Below are 26,623 nucleotides of genomic sequence, written 5' to 3'. Positions count from 1 at the left end.
GCTGAGGAGCTCTCCAGTGCTGAAAACAACAATACTGTCCTAACTGTGAGTGTAATGTACGGTTTATATGTTTTATCTCAACAGTGTCACAAAATGACCTTTAATCAGTTGTATTATACAAGAGATAAGAGATCTCCAGAGACTGATGGGTGATTGCTTGTGATTGGCTTGTCTCTGTGTGTGTCCACGCTCGTGTATGATGGTGACGTGTTCCAGATTAATGGGTCGGTTTATAATTAGCTTCATGAAGTATTTCTGGAGTGGCCCATTTGTGACTCTGCCCCTGCAGGAGTCATATTCTTGGTTTCTCACTGCCACCTAGTGGACTTCAGATGTTTCGTCCTTGCATTGTGTCATTATGCCTTATACGTAGGTTACATCTTCACCTGAATAAATCACCCTGTCTGGACAAAAAGTATATGAAAATAAGATTTATTATGGTGCAAATTATAGATTTGGCAATGGGAAATAGCGTTTAAATGATCTGTCAGCGTTTTAATCGCAGTTCATTATGTGGGGTTGCAAACTAATTATCATGATTGGAATGGGAGAAATAAATAAATAATATAATATAATTAATGGAGTATTAAGGCACGTGATTGTGTCTTTATTGTTGTGCTCTTGTTTGTTTCCCCACAAAGAACAAAACCAGCTACCCTCTCCCCCTCCCCTCCTCGATCCTGATCCCTCCTCACGTAATGTGTTGCTCATATCATCAAACTTCAAGTCCGTGACCAGGATTCAGACCAGAGCTATATAGATACGAAGACAATCATCACTTCCAAAATAAAGTCACACTTCAGGGGCCAAGAGCGGCGCCATTCAGTATCAAACCTGCGGACTGCCTGCCTGCAGAAACAGATCAGATGCACCGGTGGAGGTAGTGCCATACTCGCAGTGACTCATTCGTGCGCAATGACAATATAAACACACACGGCTTGATTTGAATGTCAGCAAATCAAACCTACTCCAACAAAAGGAAGGTCACCTTGCGTAAGGGTCCAGCAGTGATTGAAGCTCGGTCTATTTTTTCTTCCTCTGCTGCTCGGAGTGAGTGTTGCCTCTTAGCGCAGCCGTTTCTCCTTCAGGACTTAATTTGGTGGTAAATTCACTTTTTCTGGACTGCACCTGTTCACCTGGAGACACGTAATCCCGGTAAATAGCTTTATTCATGTGTGCTGTCTTTCAAGTCTAAACTCAACGAACTATTTCTTAATTATCCTTGGTGATGCTCTAACAGGTGTTTTAAAAGCTTTACTGTCTGCAAAAATAATAGCTTTAAGTGATAGAGTCGGCCTTTAGTTTGTGTAGGAATTTCACTTGTTTATTCTGCAAATATTTAATTGCTCCATTTAATTGTTCTCATTGTCTTTAATAACCGATTGGTGGTTTGTAAAGAGGGATGCAGGATGTCTTTTTTCTGTGATGGGTGACTTGAATCTGCATCACGATCAATAATGCAAATAATCTCTTTAAGATGATATTTCTCATGCAAGTTTGTAGATTCAACGCCAGGCTACTGGTGGCTATAGGCCATATGATTAATTTGAGTACAATCAAAAATACTATTCTTTTTGTAGGCTGCTAATTGCCTTTTTGCCTTATCTCCACATGTTTAATATGTCTGTATTTCATAGCTATACGCTATAGAACAATTAGTGCCGTGCTATTTATTTTGAGAACAGGCATGAAGCTGTCTGGCGGCTGTTAACCGTCATCCATCCTGAGCAGGATCAAGATATGAGGCTGAAATAACCTGCTTATGGCTATTAACTAGAGGGGTTTCTTTTGTCTGTCAGCAGTTATAGATGAACTTGTCATTTTAGATTAAAAAATATGTTTTATTCTGTATCCTGAGACGACTAATTGAATCTCAACTTGCAAGACAGACTGTGTCCTTGTCTGGTTCGCCAACTTGAGCATCTCTTTTAATGTAAAAAAAAAGAAAAGAAGAAAGAGGCATATATTTATAAAGCCTACTGTTTATTTTATATGGGATTTTTTCTCTTTCCCTGTCAGTGAGACTTTCGTATTGGATGGTATAAAGACAGCTTTTTGGGGGCATTAAAGAAAAAACAAAAGTCCCAGGCTTTTTGAGGTGAGGACTTTGGCTCTGATGGCGGCGTCTGCACCCTCCTCCTCTGCCGGCGAGTCGGATCCCAACTCGACAAATTTACGACCACCGGGCACAAGTAGGTCCATGACAGATAATATGCTATTTCACGTGTGCTATTTACTTTGTCGGAAATGCCATTAATCATTTTCATCGAGGGAGAAAAAAAAGAGTGCGCTGTCTTTTGAGAAGGCTTCCTCTGCCACAAATCACCGCTGCATTTCATTCACCATCCCCGACCTCCCGGCTGTTGCTGACAGACGAATGCTGCTGTCAGAAGCTGATACCCTCCACTAGCAGTACACTGAGGCAATTAGCCTGCAAACAAGCCTGAGGCTACAGCACCGGAACATCAAATCACAAAGGCAAAAATATATAAAATGTTTTGCTGCAAAAATTACAATATTATTATTACTGTGATTTTTTATTATTATTATTATTATTTAAAACTGGGGTGGTGTGTTAATGCATTATTTTAATTTTAATTTTATTTGGTTTGCCTACATTCGCCCTGGCTGAATAAAGTGCCATGAAAAAAAATGGAAAAAGAAAATTGCCCCTGAAGTGTCTGTTAATTCAGCCATATTAAAGTGGCCCTAATGGTACACTTAAGCTTTGCAGCCTTCGAGAAGGGGCTCTGTAGAAACCCTGCAGCCACCACAGTCCTTTCATTGTGAGCTGGTATAAAAGAAGAAGCCTGCTCCTCATGAATAGAGGGCTAAAATCATGTTACAGGTACATACGTGCTCCTGACACAAATATATAAGAAAAAGACAAATCCAATCCACTCAAATGTCTGCAGTGAAAACATGAGCTATTTTTTCTCTCTAATGACATTATTATCGTACGGTTTTGCTTCGTCAATCAGTGAGTGTCTTGTGAAAAGCAGAGATTGTATCATGTTAGGCCCATGCGTAAATTGCCTGTATCTAGCCTTCGAGCTGCACCTCTGAAAATGTCTGAATGCCTTTTTGTCAGCACATCTGCTCGTGTTTCTTTTCTTCCTTTTTCAGTTTTTAGCTGTCCCTTTGTTGCCCATCTCATTTCCCCTGGCTTGGGAGAAATCATTGAGGGGACTGAGTTTAAGTGCGTCCAATGAGCTGAGCAGGGCAATGATTTATCTAATGATCCAAAGCAAGGGGTTAAATTGGGATGTGGGAATGGGGCTGCACCCGCCCCCTCCCCACACACACACCCAATCCCACCCCTCCTCCCTTAAATTGCTGCTTTTGAGGATGTTGGTCTATGCCTCCACCCAAGGTGCTCCATCCCCTCTGTGGCTGGTAGCCCTTGATAACGCAGTAATTCTCTATCTGTCAGCGGCCAGCCGGCTCATGTCTACTGAAGCTCGCATTTTAACCAGCATCTATCTATTCACTCAATTAGATCTTTAGCCTGGCGTGGATCCAAAGGGATAATGAATTTGAAGTCCTCGCCTAGGTCATAAACGGTGCATACAGTGGAATAGGCTAATCCAGATCCAGGGGCCGGGGGAGGGCCGGTTTAATGTTAAAACAATCCCAAGACTCTCATGCTGGCTATTTTAGTTTCAGTTTGCGACATCAATCCACCTCATATCCTTTCTCCATTTATGTCCACGATTTAATTGTTTGAGATAAAAATGTACACCTAAATTGGATTTTTTTTCTTTCAAGCAAATGTGAGGCCCTCTAATTGTTCTTTCAAAAAATAATTTTAGGCTATGATGCTTGGTGTGGAGTTGCCCATGGATGTACTAGAAAATTGGGAATGAAGATATGTGGTAAGTTGCTGTTTTTTTCTTGTAAGAAATATGTGTCAGGAAAATATCAAATATGACTTTTCAGAAAGCCTGTAGGCTATGGCCTGCATCATTTTATTACAATGGAAACAAACTCCAGGGCGAACATGATTTATTTGTAATATCATACAGGCAAGGATTAACCACTTAGATTATCCAATATTATTTAGTTTATTCCATTAAATCTGGATTGACTAATTTAACCATAATGTAGAAAAGGCGAGGTGCACCTGTCGACACTATCCATGTATGCCTGAGCCAATGCTGATGAAATTGAAGAGGGAATATTCGAAGATAGATTTTCCGATTTACACTTTTTAGTGTTTTCCAATCTAACACAACCCACTAACCAAGGGCGGACTGACATCCCATAATGGTGAATGTCACGCACCAGCGCGCGGTACCATTTTCTAGTATTTTTGACCGACACGTTCTGCTGGTTTCATTAAGGCTATTTAATTACCCAGCACCGTAGAAAGCTACACAATATAATAGGGAGATACAAAAAACAAAGCTGTATTCTGGTAGGATTAATATCAGGGTCTAAACAACAGGATTAATGTCTTTAATTAAACGGGTTGTAACATTGTCAGATGAGATTTCTGTCAAATACATGTGGAGGTATATTCTCCTGCATGCTTTATTTATCAATGAATATATTTTGTAAAATCTACGTCTGGTTTGTTTTTTATCGTGTATTTCGTTCCTGTGACAGGAGCTTGAGTAAGAATTTACAGCCGCTACAAACACGACAGCCATTTGTTTTTGCATGGTTGGAGTTTGATGCTGATGTCACCATGGCTCAACCTCCCACTGAGCCCTCCGCCCATAAATTGCATTCCCTGGGCAGCATGGAACCCTATTTATAAAATAAAGGGCGAGTAAGAACAGTAGCTCCTCGGAGAAAGACGAAGAGGAGATAAAAGTCACAGATTGGAAAGTATTAGTTTGCCAGGTAATCAACAAGCTGCAGCTGTCAACATGTATGGGGAGTGTAACCACCCTGCGGACTCCTCTGCTTCTTGTAATCGTTTAGGGTTTTTGCAGAAGAATAACAGTCTGGAGGAGAGGGGCAGGATGGCTAGCTCCTTCAAAGAGCGAGCAAGCAATAACCTGCTGTCCTGCGATAACACCGGAGGAGACGCGCACTTCAGACGCACGGAGAACGACTTCTCCAACATGTACGCCAGAGGTAAGAATGATGAGGAAGATCGTAGTGTGTTTGATATTTGAAAATAATTGCAATTTATTTGAATTACAACGCATTACACTTGAGGAAAGATATGTGTGGATATTTTAATCTGGATTATAATAATGTAAAATAGATAATAAATACAAGTAAATAATATGCTGATTAAATATTGCTAATGGGAACATAATTAACATAATAATAGGACTGCATTTGTTGGTGGTTATTAATTATTCAATGCTGCTTCAAACCCAACTGTTTGGCACCAAATATAAAGCTAAAATCAACTTGATGAGTTGAGACCCAGAGGTCACAGGAAAGTAAATGGTTAAAAAAAATGAACCTGGAAAAACTCAACATGAGTGCAAATCTTTATACTTAGGTGAGGAGACACAAACAAATGTCAATTAAATGTATGTTTTTTTATTTTGTAGATCTGTTGCCGGCCAAAAATGGAGAGGAGCCCACCATGCAGTTCTTGCTGGAGGTTGTGGAAATCCTTACCACCTACGTAAGGAAGACCTTTGACAGATCCACCAAGGTCCTGGACTTCCACCACCCCCACCAGCTGCTGGAGGGCATGGAGGGCTTCAACCTGGAGCTCTCTGACCAGCCCGAGTCCCTGGAGCAGATCCTGGTGGACTGCAGGGACACCTTGAAGTACGGAGTGAGAACAGGTGACGAAAGAGGCCTGAAGGCGCGCAGCATGGCCTGCTACAATCAATAACTCCTATTAGCTGACATGCCAGTGTAATGATTACAGATAAGCCATTTTCTCTCTCTCATTCTCAAGTGATTCATTGTTTTCTGGGGATTATGTTGCTTTGTTTTCTCTTTATCAATCGCAGGTCACCCTAGGTTCTTTAACCAGCTCTCCACTGGATTAGACATCGTAGGGTTGGCAGGAGAGTGGCTTACCTCCACAGCCAACACCAACATGTGAGTACTGGGATAACGTCTCGTTTATTAGTTGATTTCTTTAAATAAATTGTTCATTGCAGAAACGCATTAATGAGGATAATATTCAAGATTTAAGGAGTAAGAATTAGATCCAGTTTGGAAGTCAATAGGTTAATTTCATGCTAATATCCATTGCCTTTCTCCATTGCCCGTGGAGAAAGGCTTTCAGCTGGAGGAACACTTGAAGTGACATGCAGTAATTACCGTCTCTGGCTCCAGAGTAATAGATTGTCAATCAAACAGGAAAATAAAAATATATTTATAGAGCTACCCCCCACGGTGTTTTCATTGTTGCCCTCTGCCCAGGCTGTGGTCACATAACTCAGCCGTGCAGGCAAACTAAATTGCCTATTGATTCGCATTAACAGTTTACATGGTGTCTTTGTCTCATCGGAAGCTAGTTCTTGTGATATAACAAAGCCAGGCAGGGGAAAGAGCCTCTCCCCCTCAGACCATCTGCACACAGCCCTCAGTGGGAATCAGTGAGGAGTTTTTCCATGCATTAAGACAATTAGTTTAGTTTTCCTGAATCTGTGTCTGAGGGGTTTGACTCCATCTGTGTTGTTATCCTCTGTACTATCTGATACTCTAATTGACAGCTCAACATATGATGAAAAAACGTAATTTCCTACCTTACCATAAGTCCCAGGTTTGATTCTAGCTCATTTCCATTTTTGTAAACGACTAAATAAAGGTAATATGCTGATATTTAGTGGGGTCGTATGCAGCTTGAAGAAATGTTTTTATCATTACTGCTTGTGCACTTATGTGCGTTGAATACAATATGCAGTACAGTACAGATAATATCAATTAAACTAGATGGGTACTGGGAGAAAGCAAAGCTTCACACAGGCCATTTCCATGAGTGAATAATCATCGGTATATCAGCCCCATCATTCGTTTCCACTCTGAAACGTAATGCTTTTTTCCTTTGCCCATGCTACACACGCTCCCACCGGGTTTCATGAAAACTGGGATAATAGTTTTTCTGTATCTTTCTGACAAAAAGACAAATAACAAACAAACCTAACCAGAAATATAACCTTTGAGGGAGAGTTAAAATGTAAAAACATGTAAATGGATATCTGGATAGATTTCTGTACCAGTACAAATGTGCTCTTTATAGTGGGTTTATAAATTATAACTGATATTAAAACAGTCCTTAAACATGTTTTAATAGCCCCGTTCATACTGGCACAGCCACCAGTCTTTCTTTCTCAGCTTGTGTGTTATTGGCAACATCAGCGAGGATGACTTGAACCAGAGGATGGAAGTTGCTTACATACTTGTAATTTACCTTTATTAATTACTCCATCAACCCTAATTACCCCTGGCAGATATTGACTGACACTAATAGAGTGACAATCACTTCCAGGTCTTACATAATCAGAATCGGAGAGCGTCGCCTGCATGAATGAATGCGGTGAAATTAATGTGCGACATCTGCGAAGTCGAAGTGGCATATGACTTGTTTATTTTTCCCTCTGCGTATTCCTGTGGGTATTCTGAAGATGCTGAGGGGCACAATGCGACATCCTGCAATCTTCCACTGATTCGTTAACTTTCTTTGCTTGAATAGACAGATACTTATGTGATACTTATGTTGGCCATGAGGGGTAGTGTAATAGGTCGCCATTGTCAGTATGTGCGTCTGTGTATTGTGTTTGTTCAAACGGTGTATGACTGATGATATGTGTATGTCTCTTAATGTCCACTATGTTTGTATATGTACATGTATGCGGAACTGCAGGACGGAGTCCAGAACAAATTTCCTTACGGGGACAATAAAATATATCGTATCGTATCGTATTAGAAGAATATTGGTCAGGAGAAGATGGACGAGCCTCCCTGTGCTGTGAATCCAAATCGACTGTGCTCTTCTCTGAGGCAGAGGGGTGCAATGTACTTTGATTAGACAGGAAATAAATGTGTACTTCAGAGGACAAGACATGGGAAAACAATCCCTACAATGAGAAAGTTAAAGGCATGTGAAAGAACTTTGTAATTATTTGATTTCCTTTGTTTCTAAGGTAGTAAAATGGCATTGTTCACGTTTTGAATATTCTCACATTCTATTCCCACATTTGTTTCCATGCTTCTGCTGAAACACAATCCTGATGCTCTGTCAATGAGCCTGTGTGGCATTTGTTGTATCATTTCACTGCAGCAGAAGGCCATTTCTAACACAAGATGGTGTTGTTATTGAAGTGTGACCATTTGCATAATGTTGTATCTGTTCCTTTTCTATTGAGCCAGCAGCATGCTCAGTAGCCATGCTGTACAATTAGATTACACAAACACATAATGTTAAATACCAGCATATTTCCTATCTTTATTGATCTCAGTCTCTCCTGCTCACTTTATGTTATATAGAATATCGCTTTAATAAAACACTAGAGAGAAAAATTGTATTTATTCAGTGTTGCCTAATTAAAACGCAACAATCCAAAAACTAAAAGTGGAGCTGTGAGTTCCATCCGCCTTTAATTAAATATACAAATGTGTTTTTTTGGTTGGTTTCAGGTTTACCTACGAGATCGCCCCTGTCTTTGTGCTCATGGAGCAGCTGACTCTGAAAAAGATGAGAGAGATGGTCGGCTGGCCGAATGGAGAGGGCGATGGGATATTTTCTCCAGGTGAGAAAGTTCCTCAATAATCCTGAGGCAATCTTTTGTTATCGTTCCAGACTGAAACAGATACCACCAGATGTTTAGGTATGTTTGTATATTAGCTATGCTTCTGAATTTCTAGCTTGACTTCTAAAATATCTCATGTGGTTGTCATCAAGGGTTGCCATCAAAATGTAATAAATTAGGGATATCTTGATAGATAATTATTATACTAATGTAATGACAGCTACAGCAATTATTTGAATCTGGCCATTATCGGAACAAGTATTGGATCAATGCATCTCTGTAATCAAGTTCTAAATATGGAATATAGGGAATTTCAATGATATATAGAGTCTTTGGATGAATGTGTATGCACATTACTTTAATGTTGCAGCTAATAAAAGTGGGGCTAGTTTTAAGCCTTGTAAACTGCTGTGCAGCCTACTCTATAATTACGCTTCATATTGTATTAGCTGAATGCAGTTCATTTGAATAATCTGCAGGAACTAGAAACTGAAATAAATGTAGTGGAGCAAAACTTTTCCCTCAGAAATATGTGTTGTGTAAAGGACCTTTAAATGGAGTTATGCAAGTACAAGTAACTAACAAGTAGCTGTATTTAGTTATTACCGTCCTAACTTTCTATCTCTGTTTGTTTCTACAGGAGGAGCAATCTCCAACATGTACAGTGTGATGATTGCAAGATACAAATACTTCCCTGAAGTCAAGACCAAAGGCATGTCAGCTGCCCCAAGGCTGGTCCTCTTCACCTCAGAGCACGTACGTCTAAAACTGTCTTTGTATAACTGTACCTGTATCACAAAGTTTGAATATGTAAGGGTTAATCCAGCCTGAACTGACTGATCAAACGTTGCTTCTTGCAGAGCCACTATTCCATCAAGAAGGCCTGTGCAGCTCTGGGCTTCGGGACAGAGAACCTGATCCTTCTGAGCACAGATAAGAGGTTTGCTTTCTACTGAACCCACAAGTCTGGTAGAATATCAAATACCTCGATTCATTTACAACTGTTTTGTTCTTCTTCTTCTTCTTCTCAAGAGGGCGAGTCATTCCTGCCGATCTGGAAGCAAAAGTAATAGAGGCCAAGCAGAAGGTAAATGTCAGCAGCTGTGTCTCAGACATGGTGCTCTTTGTATCAGTGACTCCATGCAATGAGAAACACCCTGATCCATGGAGTTCACTCGTATCAAAGGACACACTTGTGTGTGCCAGAGCAGTGAGGATTGTTCAGTAAGGTTAATGCATCTGTCTGCTCACATGTGATGTTCCCTGGGTCTAAAGTAACATCCTGGAAGTCCTCCTTCAAAGGCAAAGTGATTCACAGACTAGAATAAATGGGAAGGCAGCTGTAGGGCCAGACAGGAAGAGTGCATTATTTGTGAAATGTGTTTTAGTCTCTGTCTTTGATGTCAACAATCACAGGGAGAGGATCAACATAATTACTTGAATTCAGCCAAAAATTGAATGTATTTTTTCTCTCCGATGCTCCCTGTTTGCAGGGCTATGTGCCGATGTTTGTGAATGCCACTGCTGGTACCACCGTCTACGGAGCCTTTGATCCCATCAATGAAATTGCAGACATCTGTGAAAAGTACAACATGTGGCTTCACGTGGATGTAAGATGATATTAATATTATTAAATGATGAACTGTGTGGACATTTGCATCCTTGTTGTTATAAATGTGTTGTGTCCTGTGCAGGGTGCCTGGGGAGGAGGTCTGCTGATGTCCAGGAAACACAGACACAAGCTGAATGGAGTGGAGAGGTAAAGGAACTCAATGAGTGAACATTTTAAATGATGATTTATGCAGTACAGGAATACAAGGGTGGGATATTTTACTCATGAAGTTCAGTTTGATTGTCACAGAGAGCAACACTCAGGTTGTGAAGTGTTAGTAACTTCCTCTGTGGGTGTGGAGGATAACCATGAGATCATCAGGGATATTTTTGCATGAAGTTCATGTAAAACTGGGGCCTTGAGTTAGAAATCCATGGGCATCTACCACTGCGTTTGTAAGTAGTTACTTCAAGCACCTGGACCATTTGTACATTTGGAGCGCTGTTGGAATATCCCATTTGGTTATTCAGAGCAGCACACTCTGGGATCAGCATAGTGTACTCTGGGCACTGAAATAGAAACTGTTTTAGAGATATAATAACCGAGGGCTGATGGTGTGACGATATTTGGTCATTTCGTCTGAGATGTATCAGAGTACTATTTTGCATTTGGAGTAATGTCCTTCTAATTCAATAGGAAACTTTTACTTCAATATATTTTATGTTTTACCCTTTACTTAAATCATATAGAAATATAATACGTTATTTCTTTCTTCTTCAAAGTCAGGATATCTTCCACTCACCTACTTTGATTTCGACAAAGCTTTTTTTTATCATTCTCTATTTATAGCCTTTAAAACATAGCAGACAGTAGATACATTACAGGGAATGGGAGGAGTCAAATAGGGAACTCACAATACAACAACAGTGGCTAATCATGGCACCCCAATCTGCCCTCCTTCATGGAAGTTGAATACTAAATTGTTTACTAAATCTGGTTTATGATCTTAGTAGGGGTTAACCTGGACACTCTTTCAAAGGACTCATGTCCACAGTTATTTCAATAAGACTGAAGGATCAGTGTGTTTTTAGATTTTAGTTCCCAGACTTGACACACACAAACAATCACAGCGCTTTGTTTACTGTTTCAATATCGGTGCAGGGCCAACTCAGTCACCTGGAACCCCCATAAAATGATGGGTGTGCCGCTGCAGTGCTCTGCCGTTCTGATCAGAGAGAGGGTGAGACACACAATATCACCCCTCCACCAGCACGATCGATAAGCGGACTGTTTTCTGCCGATGTTTAGTAACCTCAGTGTTTCTTTCACCACCACTGTGTCCATTGCAGGGTTTATTACAAGGCTGCAACTCCATGTGTGCTGGTTACCTCTTCCAGCCAGATAAACAGTACGATACTTCATACGACACGGGCGACAAGGCCATTCAGTGTGGACGGCATGTGGATATCTTCAAGTTCTGGCTCATGTGGAAGGCAAAGGTGTGACTTAAAACAAATTGAAAGCCTCTACTAACACCGCTGCCATATCTAGAATGTGATGGTAACAACTCCTTTCTTTGTAATCTACCCAAAAGGGAACTGTGGGATTTGAGCATCATATTGACAAGTGCCTGGATCTGTCAGGGTACCTCTACGATAAAATAAAAAACAGAGAGGGCTACGAGTTGGTGTCCGAAGGAGAGGTAAGATAATCTAAGCACATTTTTAAATGCAAACATATTGACTGAGAATTCATTTGATACTTAAGATGAACAGATGCAGCAAAAAGGACACCTATCTGTACTATTCTTACTGTGTCTGGGGTTTTCCTCTCCACAAAACACTTGCTTTTCTTTTGTAATAAACGACTACATCAATGTACCTCATATCTTAACTTGCTTTTAGGATTGATTTGACCATTTTGCATTGCTGACAAGCAGACAAGAAAAGCTGAAATTACAGAAGGCTGTGTTTATCTCCGCTCATTACAAATGTTGTTACCATTTTCTCTTATCAGCCGCAGCACACTAATGTGTGTTTCTGGTATATTCCACCGAGCCTGCGCGGCCTGCCTGATGGCCAGGAGAGGCAAGAGAGGTTGCACAAGGTAACGACTCATCAATCTGCTTTTCAAGATAAGTTTGAACTGCCTAAATTCACAGGCTACCCTGCAGCATACAAAGTAAATAGAACATGCTCCACCTTTACCAGCTTTTATAACACTTGAATGCATTGATACTTCTAAACAAAATATAGTATATATAAATATATAATAAATATTATTCTGAAATGGGCCAATCTGCATAAAGAGTACTTTTACTTTTTGTATATTTTGATGATAATACTTGAGTAACATTTGATTTGCATGACTTTTACTTACAGAGTTACTTAAGTACAAGATCTGAGTATTCTTCCACCTCTGTGATACTTTTCCCTGCAACAGGTGGCCCCAAAGATCAAAGCGATGATGATGGAGTCTGGGACTACGATGGTGGGTTACCAGCCTCAAGGAGACAAGGTCAACTTTTTCCGCATGGTGATCTCAAACCATGCCGCTACCAGGTCAGACATCGACTTCCTGATCGAGGAGATCGAGCGACTCGGGCTCGACTTGTAAGACCGACACATAAACTCCTTTTTTCGCCACATGTTTCCGAACGGAGAGCGTTGAGCTTGGCTTCATGTCCCTTCTGTCTCATAAAGACGTTGACATTTTTGCTTACAGATCTTTTCTGGCAATGCACAAGAAATAATAAGCCCTGTGTGTTCTCTGTCTCTTTTGTCAATGACACATATTCAAAACATTTGCACAAAAGGATATCTGAGAAAAGAAACTCAAATCTGTGAGAGAATCACAAAAGTTCACTGTATTCTTGGTAATATGTTACGTCGAATTAAACGTATATAAAACTATAGATTCAGTTAAGATTAAAATCATGTAAAAAGGAAATATCAAGAATATTAGAGCACTTAGGTGATTCTTTCTATAGCAGCTATTCAAAAGTTATTTTACTGTGTACTATAGAAAGGTCAGTATTAAAAACAGAATGAAATGAAAATATTTTTTCACAAGTACCAGAGCACAATGTAAGGAACCGAAAAGCATTTCCATTAACAGTATTAGTGTAAGATATATATATATGTATATATTATATATATATACTGAATATGGTGTACTGACTGATACTCCATATTGTCTGTGTAATTTCTCAAGCCAGATGCCTCGCCACATTGTACCCTAGCTATTATTTCCATTTTATATTACATAGATGGGAATATATAACACAGTTATTGTACTTGATCGCTGTGTTTTTAGAGATTTTTGTGTAGATTGTGTATAGTATTGTTACATTGCCTTTGTGCCAAATGTGTCCTAGTTTTACAGTGAGAAAATCCTATATGTAAATCGACCATACAGTATTATATGTAATAGATATATACCTTTATTTATACCCAGAGATTCTTATTGTTGATAGGTTATCTGCTGTCTTGATCCATTTGTAATGTATCCTTCAATGTTTTGAACAACATTGAATTATTTTAGTGTATTTATGAACCAAAGAAGGGTCGAGTTACATTTATGAACATGCCCTTAATTCTCCTTTATGGATGGATTCAGATGTTTGTATAAGAATACTTCACTTATCGCCCTTAACTTTAGTGCAAAATATGTTGTGTAACTGTGCAATGTCATTGTGATTCACTGACTGTTGTCTAGACACTCTGCTTTATGTGGGAGGCATGACCGGCAGTGCGGCCGCTACTGCCGGCGCTTAGTTCAGATAAAAAGCACAAAGCTAACCCACCTTTTATGCTACAGACATATGTCTGAATTATAATGTGTTTAGTGGAATATGCAACATGTTGTTTGTCTTAACACGCTCAATAGGCACACTTTTATGTTGAGAAAAACAACTCAAGATTATTTATCGTGAAGAGTTTAGCTTGAACAATAACATGCCCAGTGTTTGCTACTGTGATTAGATTTATTGAACAATTGTACATTCCTGAATTAGTGAGATGAAATATCCCTTGTTTAATTCTATGTAGGCACTACCATCATTTGCAGAGTATTATTGTTGTATCCTCAGCGCTAATAAAAACATAAGCTGAAAAACTTCTGTGGGCACATTTCTTTTTTACAATTTGTAATAGGTCAAATATATGTGGCAATCTACAATGGAGATGTAACAGTCTATGCGGTTAGGTGACGTTAGCTCTACTTACACTGCTACTGTATAGAGTAGAGATAAAAACAGTAATTGCCAAAACATTTTTTTCTTTTTTCCCAATCTTATTAAAACACACTATATAGAAAGTATTAGACTGAAAAGATTCCCATCTACACAAACTGGGGTTGAATGGTGCAGATGACACAATGCAGAAGTTACCATGAAGCATTTTCACTGCACCAAAAAGAGAAATAGTTGATGTTTTACATAATAAATACATAAGTTTAAAGTAATTCTCAACAATAAAGTTCATGATATCCTGCATGCTTGTTACTTAGGGGTAGGGTTAGAGCCCTTAATAACAAACTGAAATCCAAACAGCTCTTTTCACATGATGTGGGATTTGGCAGGGTTGGTGCTGCTAGAGCAATTTATGAAATATCAAGGTGATTAAACATTGGTTAAGTATGTTTTTTATTTGGTAAAGATGACTGGGGTTTCCAGGCCAACAAATACATCATTAGAGTAAACAGTCCCTCAGTCTCTTGGTCTGGCTGTTCATCAGTCACTGCCACAGACAGGTTGAGTGTGAGAAAACTGTCTCCGACCTCTAGACTATATATGCAAAGGAAGGTCTCCTATTTGGACAGAGCTTAACAATATTGTGGAATGATTAATTAATCTTAGCCTGATGTTGTCTGTCTAAAACTAGTAGAAGATTTTGGGTTAATGTGCATATTTTCCTCCGTCTCTCTCTTCTTTTTTTTCTGGTACATCTTTTCAATCCACCTGGCTGTCACCCATCGTTGGTCAGATTAATCACCCTGAAGGGACTTTTTATTGGCTGATCATCTCACAGCTGAGATTTCACGAGCACCGCCTGCCAATTCTCTCACTCCTCTCATTACTCACACTTTTAAGATATTTATCATAAAAGGCATTAGACTGTGCTCTCTTAACATTTTTATTCCACGGCGCCTATTTGAAAGCTCTGCCTGGCTGCCTTTTATTTCGAAACAGCCGTGGAGGGGCTGTTTCTCTGGCTCTCTTCCCATCCTCCTCCAGGGCAGACGCTGCTTCTTTGTTTCACGCTTCAGTGCAGTGATCATTACAGCCCGGGTGTCACTGGCTGCTGTGTAAAGTTACTGAGGATTAAAGGGATAACTACTCCTATAATGGGGTAATATAAATAATAACCCCTGACTTCTTTCCATATCTAAATACAGGGTGATTTTCTTTTTTCTTTGTAGCTCTGCATCATTGAGGGTGCCAAAGCGTAATGACATGGCTAATTTGGAAGCAGGTGTTGGAGAATCTTATAATGATTGAATGCTAATGAAACCAGGGCTTCGGCTCCTGTAGTGGGTCACGTAACTCGCTACACATGGAGGAATGGCCACCCAGAGTAAGCATACAAATATCAGTCCGTCTGTTCAGTGAACATGATCATTTTTCTGAAAATTATCTATTTTTGGTATACAAAGCTATATGAGGTTTGAAAGGAAAAGGTGTGCAACTGGTATAGACTACAGATTTGACATATAGCAATATTTTTAAGGGTGTTCGGTTTAATCAGCAATCAGCAATCGCCATCAATTCTAATTACAAGCATAATTAAACTTTCATCAAGAGGAGATCAGCGGCAGTAAAATAATAAGGAGCAGTTTTGTTTTTGCAGCCTCGGTCCCTGGAGGGTGGGCGGACTGGCTCTGAACACCAGACTGTGAAACGCTTAATGTCTGTCTCTGCACTAGTCTGTTCACCCTCCATCACCTGGCACACACACACACACACACACACACACACACACACACACACACACACACACACACACACACACACACACACACATACGCACGCACGCACGCACGCACGCACGCACGCACGCACGCACGCACGCACGCACGCACGCACGCACGCACGCACGCACGCACGCACGCACGCACGCACGCACGCACGCACACACACAAAGGTTTCAACCCTAGTTTGAATACTCCAAATGAACCAAAGATAATCACATTCATCGAGCTCCTTGCATTGCCTTTTTCTACTTTGTGTTAATTGTAAAGGCACATTTTGTGGATATTTTAACGTTGAGGCAAAGTTCTCTCTCCCACAATGGGTCGCTCTCCCATCTATCCTGTCTCAGCTGTGTTATTCCTCTCTCTTATATTTATCCACGGATCTCAGTCAGTGCTGTTTCCTGAAGTACCAAATATATCTCCCGCCCCTGGGAATCACTGCCACATTAGCTTCCTGATAGATACTGACGTTGGCATTGTGTAAGGCAAGTCTAATGCAATGACGATGATGATATTGACTGCGGGCTGCATGTCAGCCCTTCCCCCCTCCTTTTCTCCACACTCCATTAACATGCACATCATGCAGCTATAGCCACAATTTAGCCTGAAAACAATTTTTGTAACCTTTTCTACCTTATTTACATAACAAACCACGCTTATATAATGTATAAGAGTCTTTCTACTCTTATATATTGATTTCAAGGTCAATAGTTACATGTTCTTGTGCTCTAAAATGTGTTTTTATAACACTGCAATCTGCTCATGTTGTTCTTAAATTGAACATAAAGTGTAAGCCTGACATTTACAAACAGAATCAATTGTAACACCTTAATGCCTCTGACTTCTAAAGTAATAATAATGGTTTACACTTATCTAAATAGCCTCCTCTTATTGACTGTGTGTCCATGGCTTAATTAATCTTGGCAGAAAGTAAGTTTTAAGCAGGAGATAAATTATCTAGAGACTTTACCTCGCCCGTCTGCATGGATGAGGAGTGTAAACCAATAATGTGACGCTTGTTAAAGTTGAAGGCTGCTAGTAAATGTCTACTGCTGGACATTTTTCTAAAGGAATTAGCATGAGCCCAGGAGCAATTACACTGCCGCTAACCAAGTGATTGCTATCATGCATGCTAAATGAACAAAACAACCTCTAAGGACAATAATATAGTGATATAATGCTTTCACGTGTGCTCTGCTGCGTTTCCTGTTTCCTCAATAAGAACTAGGCAACATGGTTAGGAGAGGAAACATGTGTTCAATATTGCTGATATTAAAATGATGAATAACAATAATAATGACATGACTTATACTGGTGTTAGGCTTGCTGCCCTGTCATCTTTATGCAGGATTTTCTCATTTACTTAGCATTTTATCTCTGCCTCCCAGCACAACAGAGTACATTATGTCAGCAGACGACCCTTTCATCCTGCTGAATATCACCTCTTACAGACATTAGGAAACTAACGCTGACAATTACAGCTTATGATGTTTGTACCTGGGACTTTGCTTACGGTGTAGAAATGCAGTGTGTGGTCGGGACACACAAGGAAACCTATTATTAAATGATGGACGTTTTAATTTCTGGCCATGTCTTTGTTAATGTCTCCCTGTCCTCATCAGACTTGTTTCATACAGTTAATGCCTGGAGAGCAGCACAGTGCTTTGCCGCTTCAGCTGTAAATTCCTTGCAGGACTGGAGAAGTATAAATCTTAGAGAACTATCCAGAACAGTGATCGCAGAGTTTTAAAGCGTCAGCAAGCTTCTGCTGAAATATAGAGTTTATTTATCTTCTTCTTGAAGGAGCAAGTGTCACCAAGCGAAGTTTATTTCTCACTGGTAGTAGATAAAATATATTAAGATCTGCTCAACAACAATGAATGATGTAATTTTCAGTATTTGTATGGTATTGATATTAGGACTGCAACTATTGATTTGTTATTGAATTGTTTGGCAAGCATTTGCTAATTTGTTCTATAAAACATCACAAAATAGTGAGAAGTCACTGTGGTAAGCCAAAGAAGATAGCTTTTAATCATTATTTTCAATAAAAAGAAAAAAACTTACTTGAAATTATTAATTTATTATAAACAAACCATCCTGTTGTTGTCTTGTGAAGCTTAACATAAATAAGTGTTGCTACATTAACAAGAGAGATAGATTACGTTTAACTTCGAAACAATAACCAACTTGAAACTGAAATGTTTTAAATGTTTGCATTTTTCAGGTTTTTAGACTGATTCTTTTGCTGCACCAAATTCGCATGCAGGTAAAAAATACTTTGCTTTTGGCGATATCCAGAGGTCAAAGTGTGAAATAAGAAGCATGATTCTAAAGTGATTATGTTGGTTCCCACCACAATGTCAAGAATAACATCTTCTTGTCAGGATTTTTCACAAAGATGCTCGGTGTCCTCTCTTAAAGTAAGGACACAGTTAAAGCTTTAAGGATCATTCAGTGCAGCAAAGAGACAGCATCAAGGTGAGCTCTCGCAGACGCTAGACTGACAGGATAACTGATGTGATTGATGAGGAGAATCACAATGCTGGCCAAGTTTATTTCAAATTATTTGATAAGAGCTTCTGCACTACAGAGATATTCAACTACATACATTAATCTACTCCTAGAGCCCATGTTCTTTATAGCACTGATGATATCCATTATTATCACCGCTTGATCAAGGAGACCATTTTATTCTCTCACATCTGCCCCGGCTCATGTTTCTGTTCTGACTTGATTATACGAGCAAATCAGAAGCAGCTGGGATCTAAATATAAAATAAAATGCTTTAAAAAAAAAACTGAGGTTTTCGGTGATATGGCTCAGCTCTGTTAATGGTGATAAATGGTGACAGGATGTTACTGGCTAAGAGGCTCATAACTCATCTTCCAGAAAATCTAAGGTAAGGGTCTTTATTACATCTCTGATTAATATTCGTTCTACCCCGAACCTCATTCAAGCAGTTCAACTATAACATACCAGGCTATAAAAACTAAGAAGGAGGAAGAACACTAAATTACTGCAGACACTGTCGATGTATTATCGTTTAAGTAAAAACACTAAGATAACAATACTCCATTACACGTTACATCCAGTAAAACATGTTTAATTAAAAAGTAGGCTATTAAACTTTTAAAAAGTTCCTATGAAGAAAAGCACATTAAGACTGTTGAATTATTGATCCATTTTAAATTATTCTAATGAGCTTATTATAGCAAAATACTGTTAACACTCAAATATCAACTTTTCTTTTTTTTAAACATGTATTTATTGATTGTTTACATTTATCATATTACACAAACACAACCGAACATTCCCCAACATTAGACATATGGCAGATTACAAAATGATGCTAAACATTTTTTTAAATTAAAGTAAAAAGTATGCAGTTACTAGAAATCAGTTTAAAGTACAACACATATACACTTTTGACCATGGTGAAATCAAAGAGCAGATGGTCAAATCAAAACATTTATAACCAAAAATAAACGACAGTCCCCGACAGGGTGTATCTGAGATGATGAGAACTACGTTTAAAGTTTAACAGGAACGTTTGGATTGTTTAAAGTGGGGTTGCATACTTATCCTTTGTCAATGTATTACATACAGTGGATGGTTGGCAAAACCCTAGGTAGGAGAAACAGGCAGACATACTCCAGAAGCTAAACATTAGTGTTAACAGGGCAGCAGCAAAACTATAATCCTAACTAGTTTTAAATAAATGTCCATGCAACCAATATCACTTGAGGTGCTATCATTCAAATATGTTATTCTAAAATGGTATTATATTTGTGGTGATTACCTTGCATAATAGCCTACATAGGCAGGCCGCAGGTGCATGCAAATATGCATTGCAGCATGGGGGCCCCTGAAAGTTGATAATCCTGCTTTTCAATACAGTAAAAATAATAGCTTTGTATAGTCGCATATAATCACCAGTTTGATACAGCACACATTAATGCTGTCATCAGCCTCCACCGAGGGTGGCAGCCATGGATGTGTAAAGAAACCACGTACAGCGGAAGTGCTGGAACCAGGAACCGCAGGGAGCACGGCACTGTTGTGGGCATGGTCTGCTAAAGCGCACACAGCTAGCCACCCTGATACACTCATTCAGGGAAACATGGGAGGGTCTCAAAGCGTCGAGGTACCGGGAGGAGGAACTGAAGGATACCACGTCCTCAGAGTAAGAGCAGCATGTCCCGGGGAAACGCAGCTAGTGTTTTATGAGAAAGATGGAGCTGCTGCTGCTAGCTGCAGGGGTCTAATACAGCTAACGTTTCAGCTATTTAAACAGCTAATTATTGATGTTTATATATGAATTTGGTGGCAGTTATTGAATAAGGATATGTGTAAGGTTTAGCTAAAGGCTCATCGCTATATCCTCCCTTTATCAATTTGTGATTCAATGTGCGCAGGGTTGTAGTTAGGTTGGAGTTACGCCCCACTCTTGTTTGGTACATTGTTATTGATTATTATCTGTCCTTTTATTTATTCGACAGTTTGTCAGGTTGTTTTAGACTAATTAATTCATATCTTGAGATATTTAGTAAACAGGCATGCGCAGTCGTTACCTCCTATAACCTAATGTTGCCAGAATAACCGGTGTGTCTACTACATCGGGTCTACTACTGTCAGTGGAGATGGGTGTGTTGCCTTCAATGTCAGCCGAGTACCATGGATAAATAAACAGAGCGGTGTGTAGGACTACCTTCTCTCAAAAGGAACATTTGTACTTATCCAAAAATAAAAGGCCATGAACTCTCACCTTGCCCGTTTTTAGCTATTTGAACTCAAATCAAATGACGTTACATCTCCTTAAAAAAAGTAAATATAATAGTTGAAATGTAAAAAAAACAATTTGGACTAAAAGTCAATGAACAATCAGAACAAAAAAAGGAAAATATTCTGCACTTTGATTTTTTGTAATGAATATAACTTGTATTATTGAGAGACCAACTATAATCAAGTGCCTGAAAAAATAACATTTCAATAGCTTCCATGTCATGTGACCATGTGACTTAAAATCCAAACCAGATATTAATACTAAACTGGACAAAAAGGACACGTTTCTTTTTTCACAGTATTTAAGGCTGCGAAAATATATATTTTTCACTTTTTCAATAGTTTCCATGTTATATGACCCAGTGACTCAAAAATAAGTGCAGCATTGTGTTACTACACACACAAACTATTGGATCTTAGTGCTCTTTCTATTTTACATGAGTATTGTTGTGCCAATTCAAGTGTTTTACAAAACGTTTTTGTTTTTGGCCATAAGTCAAATTCATATGCTATTCATGACAATTTCGAACACATGTCGAATAGGATGAAATGGTCAATGATTTGAAAAAGACATGGATGTAAACCAAAGTGGTTAGTTAGTGGAATGGAGGTAAGTCTGGTTATTAATAAAATAGCTGAATATATCTCAAAATGAACGATGAGTATCTATTTTCACTGTCTGCAAGTCAACATATATGATTTTACAGGTGCAAGACAATTCCCCCGGTAACCGTGCAGGACTGGAGCCATTCTTTGATTTCATCATTTCTATTTGTGACACTAGACTGGTATGTTTGCTAATACAACTTGCTGCAGTTATTGAGTGCTTCAACACATATTAATCACAGATAATGTGCATGTTTACATCTCTGACAGAACAGGGACAATGACACCCTAAAAGAAATGCTGAAGATGAATGTGGAGAGGCCAATCAAGATACTTTTATACAACAGCAAGACGCTGGCAGTGAGGGAGACCACCATCATACCCAGCAACCTGTGGGGGGGGCAGGGGCTTCTGGGAGTCAGCATTCGCTTCTGCAGCTTTGAAGGAGCAAATGAAAATGTTTGGCATATCTTGGTGAGTGTCGTTGTGATGAGGAAATATCTATAAAGCTGCTTTGATATCATACGTGATTTTTGGATGTTTAACCAATCACAAGCTTAGAAGTATAGGTTTAACTGGGTCAATAGATTATGTTTTATAAACCATCAAAGGCTGGCATATATTCACACATTTGACAGGTTTTTATATATAGTGTTTGTGTATTTAAGACATAAATGTAACTTCAAATTGTTAAAGAAGTGAAATCTCAGTCAAATACAAACAGAAAAACGTTTTTTGTTGGAGTCCAGGAGGTGGAACCACACTCCCCTGCGGCGCTGGCTGGTTTGAAGGCCTACACCGACTACATTATAGGAGCTGACACCAACATGAGCGAGGTACTTGTTTGCAGATCAGTGTAATGCTGAACTAAAGTTGGCAACAGGTTAGAGCTGACATGTATCTGTGCTCTTTCAACAGAGTGAAGATCTGTTCTCAGTGATTGAATCCCATGAAGAGAAGGAGTTGAAGCTGTATGTTTACAGCACAGATACGGACAACTGCCGCGAGGTGGTCATCACTCCAAACTGTGACTGGGGAGGGGAGGGCAGGTAAGACAGTCTGCATTTTACTTCTGTTGCAGGCTGAGAGATGACACGTTTGGTATCCAGAAAACTGGCCTTCAATTGTGCTTCATTACTAACACACCTATTTCAAACTCGAAATGGCATCATTTTGACAATAAATGCTTCTTGATTTTACCTGATACATTGTCAGGTGATGGCCGGGACACCTTTTATAATATATTTTTAAACATATTTTAATGTTTCAGTCAAGCATTTTTCTTTTTCCTTACAGTTCTTCATTCAGTTTTTTTAAAAGCATTGGTCTAAACAGTTAAAAAATATATATTGGCAATGCAATTAGGATTCTAATAACACATTTGTATTAATTACATCAATGAGTATTTGGTAGTTAAATGTATATTTCATCCTATTTGGCTTATTGTTATGCAACCTTGTTTTGTTTTTCCAGTTTATGGCAATGTGTACTATACCTCATTTAAATGTTTCATATGTCCTTGCTTTTCTGAGAGAAAATGATAATGAAATGTAAAAGTTGAAAATGCACTGACTGAACAGGTTTTTAAAATCTTATTATTCTATCCAACTTTTAAGCCAGAAGAGTTTCCAGTTGATTTGTTTTATTGTAATATCTTGCCATTTGGATCCCCCAGAGTGTTTACATCATCTTTAGGACCACTGTAAAATGTTGTAGACATTTCCCCTCACAGTACTTCTGTCTCTTCAGTCTAGGATGTGGGATTGGCTACGGCTACCTGCACAGGATACCTACACTGCCATTTGGAGAGGGCAAGACTCTCAGTTTCCCTGCAAAAACTCCCCTTAAACCAGCTGCTCCTCCCAAAGATGGCTTCACAGAGGTAGCCCGGCATCAAACAAATAAATAATGCTTCGAGATATCGTGATTACCTACTGAGATGAGTGGATTTTTGGTTACCAGGTCCATCTCTCCGCCGTCATCCCAACGGCTCCAGTAGCTGCGTCTTCTTCGTCTGGATTAGAGCAGCCTCTCTCCGTCCTGTCGGTGGGCTCTGACCTGACCTCTGTTGTTAGCAATCCACAGACAGGTACAATAAAGCTTCTGACTGTTCAAAATATCCTGTTTGAATAGATGTTGATAGTTGATGGAATAATACAAATAACATGGTGCTAACAAACATAACAGCTTTGTTAAAAACTATTCCAGGAGCTCCTAATGTCCCGCCGCCCAGCCAAGCCTCGCCCTCACAAAGCGCTCCCATGTCTGTCAATCCTGCTGCCACACTACCAGGTTAGTACACATTACATTCTTTCGTGTGGTTAAAGCACCTCAGATGTCCAATTGCCAACTACTCTGAATCTGAACTTGCATGACATTAGCCTGATAGCCTAGCACTGATTAATATGTGTTTGTTGCACAGGTCTGATGCCCTTACCTGGAGGTCTTCCACCCTTTCCTCATTTACCAAATCTAAATTTCACCTTGCCCGATGTGGGTCACGTGTTGCCACATGGAGTTGGTGGATTGCAACATGCAGGTATGTATTTGTTCTTCTCTTTATTTGCTCCTGTTTGTGTATAATTTGCTAAAAAAAAGTGCCACAGATAATTGGGAGAGAATCAGAGTGGGGGGATGACGAGAATATCTCCAACTTTATCCTTAAAGAGGTTTTGTAGACAGAATGTTATTTTTGACTGGGACATTGTATTAACAGATGTGACTCAACTATGAGTTCTCTTAACCTTTTACATTCGCAGCACTTACATGCGTGCGTCTGACGCAGGCTTTTTTCCAGGAAATCTAATGAACATAAATTGCTCTTGATTTTGTCAAATAATTTATATGTTTATTTAATAGATGCATCTGTTAAATTGAGTTTCTCTGCAAAGAATCATACAAAAGCATCACTTTTAATCTTGTGTTTACCAGTAATCTGAGTGCTTTTTGGGAAATAAGTCATTTAGGATAAAAAAAAAACAATAATAAAAAGGAAAAAATAAATGACTTAAATGTTGAACATTTATTGTGGGTTATTTTACTGTCAATAATTATATAAGACATCTACAGTACGCACTAGAGCAGTGCTTCTCAAACTTTTTTCAGTCATGTACCCCCTTTGAAACATTTTCTCAGCCAAGTACCCCCTGACCGACCCCGAAAATGTTTGATCGAAAAAGCCTATACAAATAATTCCAATATAGTGATGTTCCCTCAGTGTGTGATGTATTAACTCCTTTACAACAAACTAAGGATATTTTCATTTTATGCATGAAAAAAGAAAAAAAATGTAAACTGATTTTTCAAAAGAGTTTTTCAACTGAAGTAATATCTGTTTAACAAACCAATGAACAAAATGATATATTATGCAAAACTATAAAATACAATACACCAATTTGTTTTAGGAATATTTTATATAAAATTGTTTTATATTTAACTTATTGTACTAAGATTATTTTTGTCATCATGCATGGTATTTTTTTAATTAACTTTTTTTTTTTTAATCGCACGTGCCCCCTGCAGTACCCCAACGTACCCCTAGGGGTCCGCGTACCCCCATTTGAGAATCACTGCACTAGAGGGTAAGTCTGTGTGTGTTTTGCTCCTCAGGTCTTCCACCTCTCAGCCTGCCTCCGCCTGACGTTGTTCTTCCTCCAATCAATGCCCATGCAGCTCCTGCACCCCTCATATCCTCCCCCCACCTTCCAAATGAACAGTTCACTGACCAGAACCCCCATCCCGCCATCAGTGGTCCCATCTGAATCCATTCAAATCACAATGACTGCAGACTCATCTTAGCAGAGCAGCGTTTCAGGTCAGCTTGCTCTTAACACAGTTTAGCCTTGCTGCACCGACCACTTGTGAAATTGGTACGATTGTTGTTCGAGCTCCAGTATCTCGAGGATACTGGAACCTAGTGCAGGCAGCGAGAGGAACATAATAGTTTTAACCCTGTAACAGAGGTGAAATATTCACTCTGTTGCACAATAACTTTTAAAGTATCTAAGCTCAATAATAACATAACAAAACTATGGGTGCTTTTTAAGCTCGTCAAAAATAAGTGGGAAACATTTTTACTTTGAAGTGTGCATCTTTTTTCAGTGGTCAAACTACTGCAGAGGCCTTTAAAGATCCAAATGGGATTTATGTTTTAACTATTTTTGCACTTCCTTCCAATATTTTGTATGCAAAAAAGGCCAAGATCCAACAGCTGCTCTGCCCGGCTGAGCTGTAGCTTTGGTTATTGCTCCGACTACAGTTTGCAATTTAATTTATTGTTGCCATGGCTTCAGCAGCTGTACAGTGACTTTACTGCTCATGTGAATTATGCTTTCTCTGCTAAGATTAAGCACACGTTACTTAAACCTGCTTTGTTTACATCAGATATGACAGATGCGTTACCGAGGGTGTTGAGGAATGTAGCAGCTTCAACACCTAATACAATTCACTGCTTAACAAACACTTACACATGTATCCCAATACTAACCGAAGCACAGCCATGGCTACATCCACAATCCAAAGCAATGTCATCTCATTGTGAGAGACTTGTGTCAACTACCTCTGCAATGATACACACTTGTTCGCTGAGACACACATGGGGTGCTCACACAGCCAGCGGTGGTCTACTACTTTAATATTGCCTTTCTTCTAGAGGGAATGAAAAAAACAGTATTGCAACACAAAGGAGGAAAAACAAATCCTCCGTGACATTTCAGTGGTTCTGTAAATTATTGAAGGTCTTTCGGTGAAGGCGGGACACTAATTTATAATACTTGGGATTTCATTTCAACAAGCAGGTTTCTTGCTGAAGTGCTACAGCCATTATATATATAGAAAACGGTTTTTTTCGTAAAGTTATGCATCGTTTCCCTAATTAAACTGTATTTTCTCAATCTGAGCCTCTGGTCCCTGCTTTCTATTTGATCCTCAGCTCTAAAATGGTTCATGTGGAGAGAGCACCCTGTAGTGCAGTACCAAACCCAGCCACAGAGTGTCAGTGTAATCTCATTGGATGGCAGACTATGGAGAC

At 39.3% G+C, this 26,623-nt stretch overlaps 2 protein-coding genes across 3 annotated transcripts; both read left to right on the top strand.

Annotated features, from left to right (window-relative positions):
• The first annotated feature begins 650 nt into the window (after nt 1-650).
• Nucleotides 651-14,348, top strand: LOC117544348 (glutamate decarboxylase 1-like). Its single transcript, XM_034213309.1, has 17 exons — nt 651-1,155; nt 2,020-2,192; nt 3,813-3,875; nt 4,930-5,085; nt 5,517-5,759; nt 5,931-6,021; nt 8,566-8,678; nt 9,319-9,434; nt 9,539-9,618; nt 9,711-9,765; nt 10,172-10,288; nt 10,373-10,437; nt 11,392-11,470; nt 11,580-11,729; nt 11,825-11,932; nt 12,247-12,336; nt 12,673-14,348. Exons 2-17 carry the CDS (start codon nt 2,117-2,119, stop codon nt 12,844-12,846), a joined length of 1,776 nt encoding a protein of 591 aa, XP_034069200.1. The 5' UTR covers nt 651-1,155; nt 2,020-2,116; the 3' UTR covers nt 12,847-14,348.
• Nucleotides 14,349-20,186: 5,838 nt separating this feature from the next.
• LOC117544356 (Golgi reassembly-stacking protein 2-like) lies at nt 20,187-26,491 on the top strand. Of its 2 annotated transcripts, none has more exons than XM_034213319.1 (10): nt 20,187-20,389; nt 21,696-21,776; nt 21,870-22,068; nt 22,344-22,430; nt 22,513-22,643; nt 23,344-23,476; nt 23,557-23,683; nt 23,803-23,886; nt 24,017-24,133; nt 25,204-26,491. In XM_034213319.1, exons 3-10 carry the CDS (start codon nt 21,892-21,894, stop codon nt 25,353-25,355), a joined length of 1,008 nt encoding a protein of 335 aa, XP_034069210.1. In that variant the 5' UTR covers nt 20,187-20,389; nt 21,696-21,776; nt 21,870-21,891; the 3' UTR covers nt 25,356-26,491. The 2 variants fall into 2 exon arrangements, with proteins under 2 accessions (XP_034069210.1, XP_034069209.1); XM_034213318.1 differs by having other exon boundaries at nt 21,865-22,068.
• The last annotated feature ends 132 nt before the right edge of the window (nt 26,492-26,623 follow it).

This window comes from Gymnodraco acuticeps, unplaced genomic scaffold (assembly GCF_902827175.1).
Source record: "Gymnodraco acuticeps unplaced genomic scaffold, fGymAcu1.1, whole genome shotgun sequence".
Classification (NCBI taxonomy): Eukaryota; Metazoa; Chordata; class Actinopteri; order Perciformes; family Bathydraconidae; genus Gymnodraco; species Gymnodraco acuticeps.
Note: the sequence above shows the minus strand (reverse complement) of the source record. Positions and strands in the feature narration are given on the sequence as shown.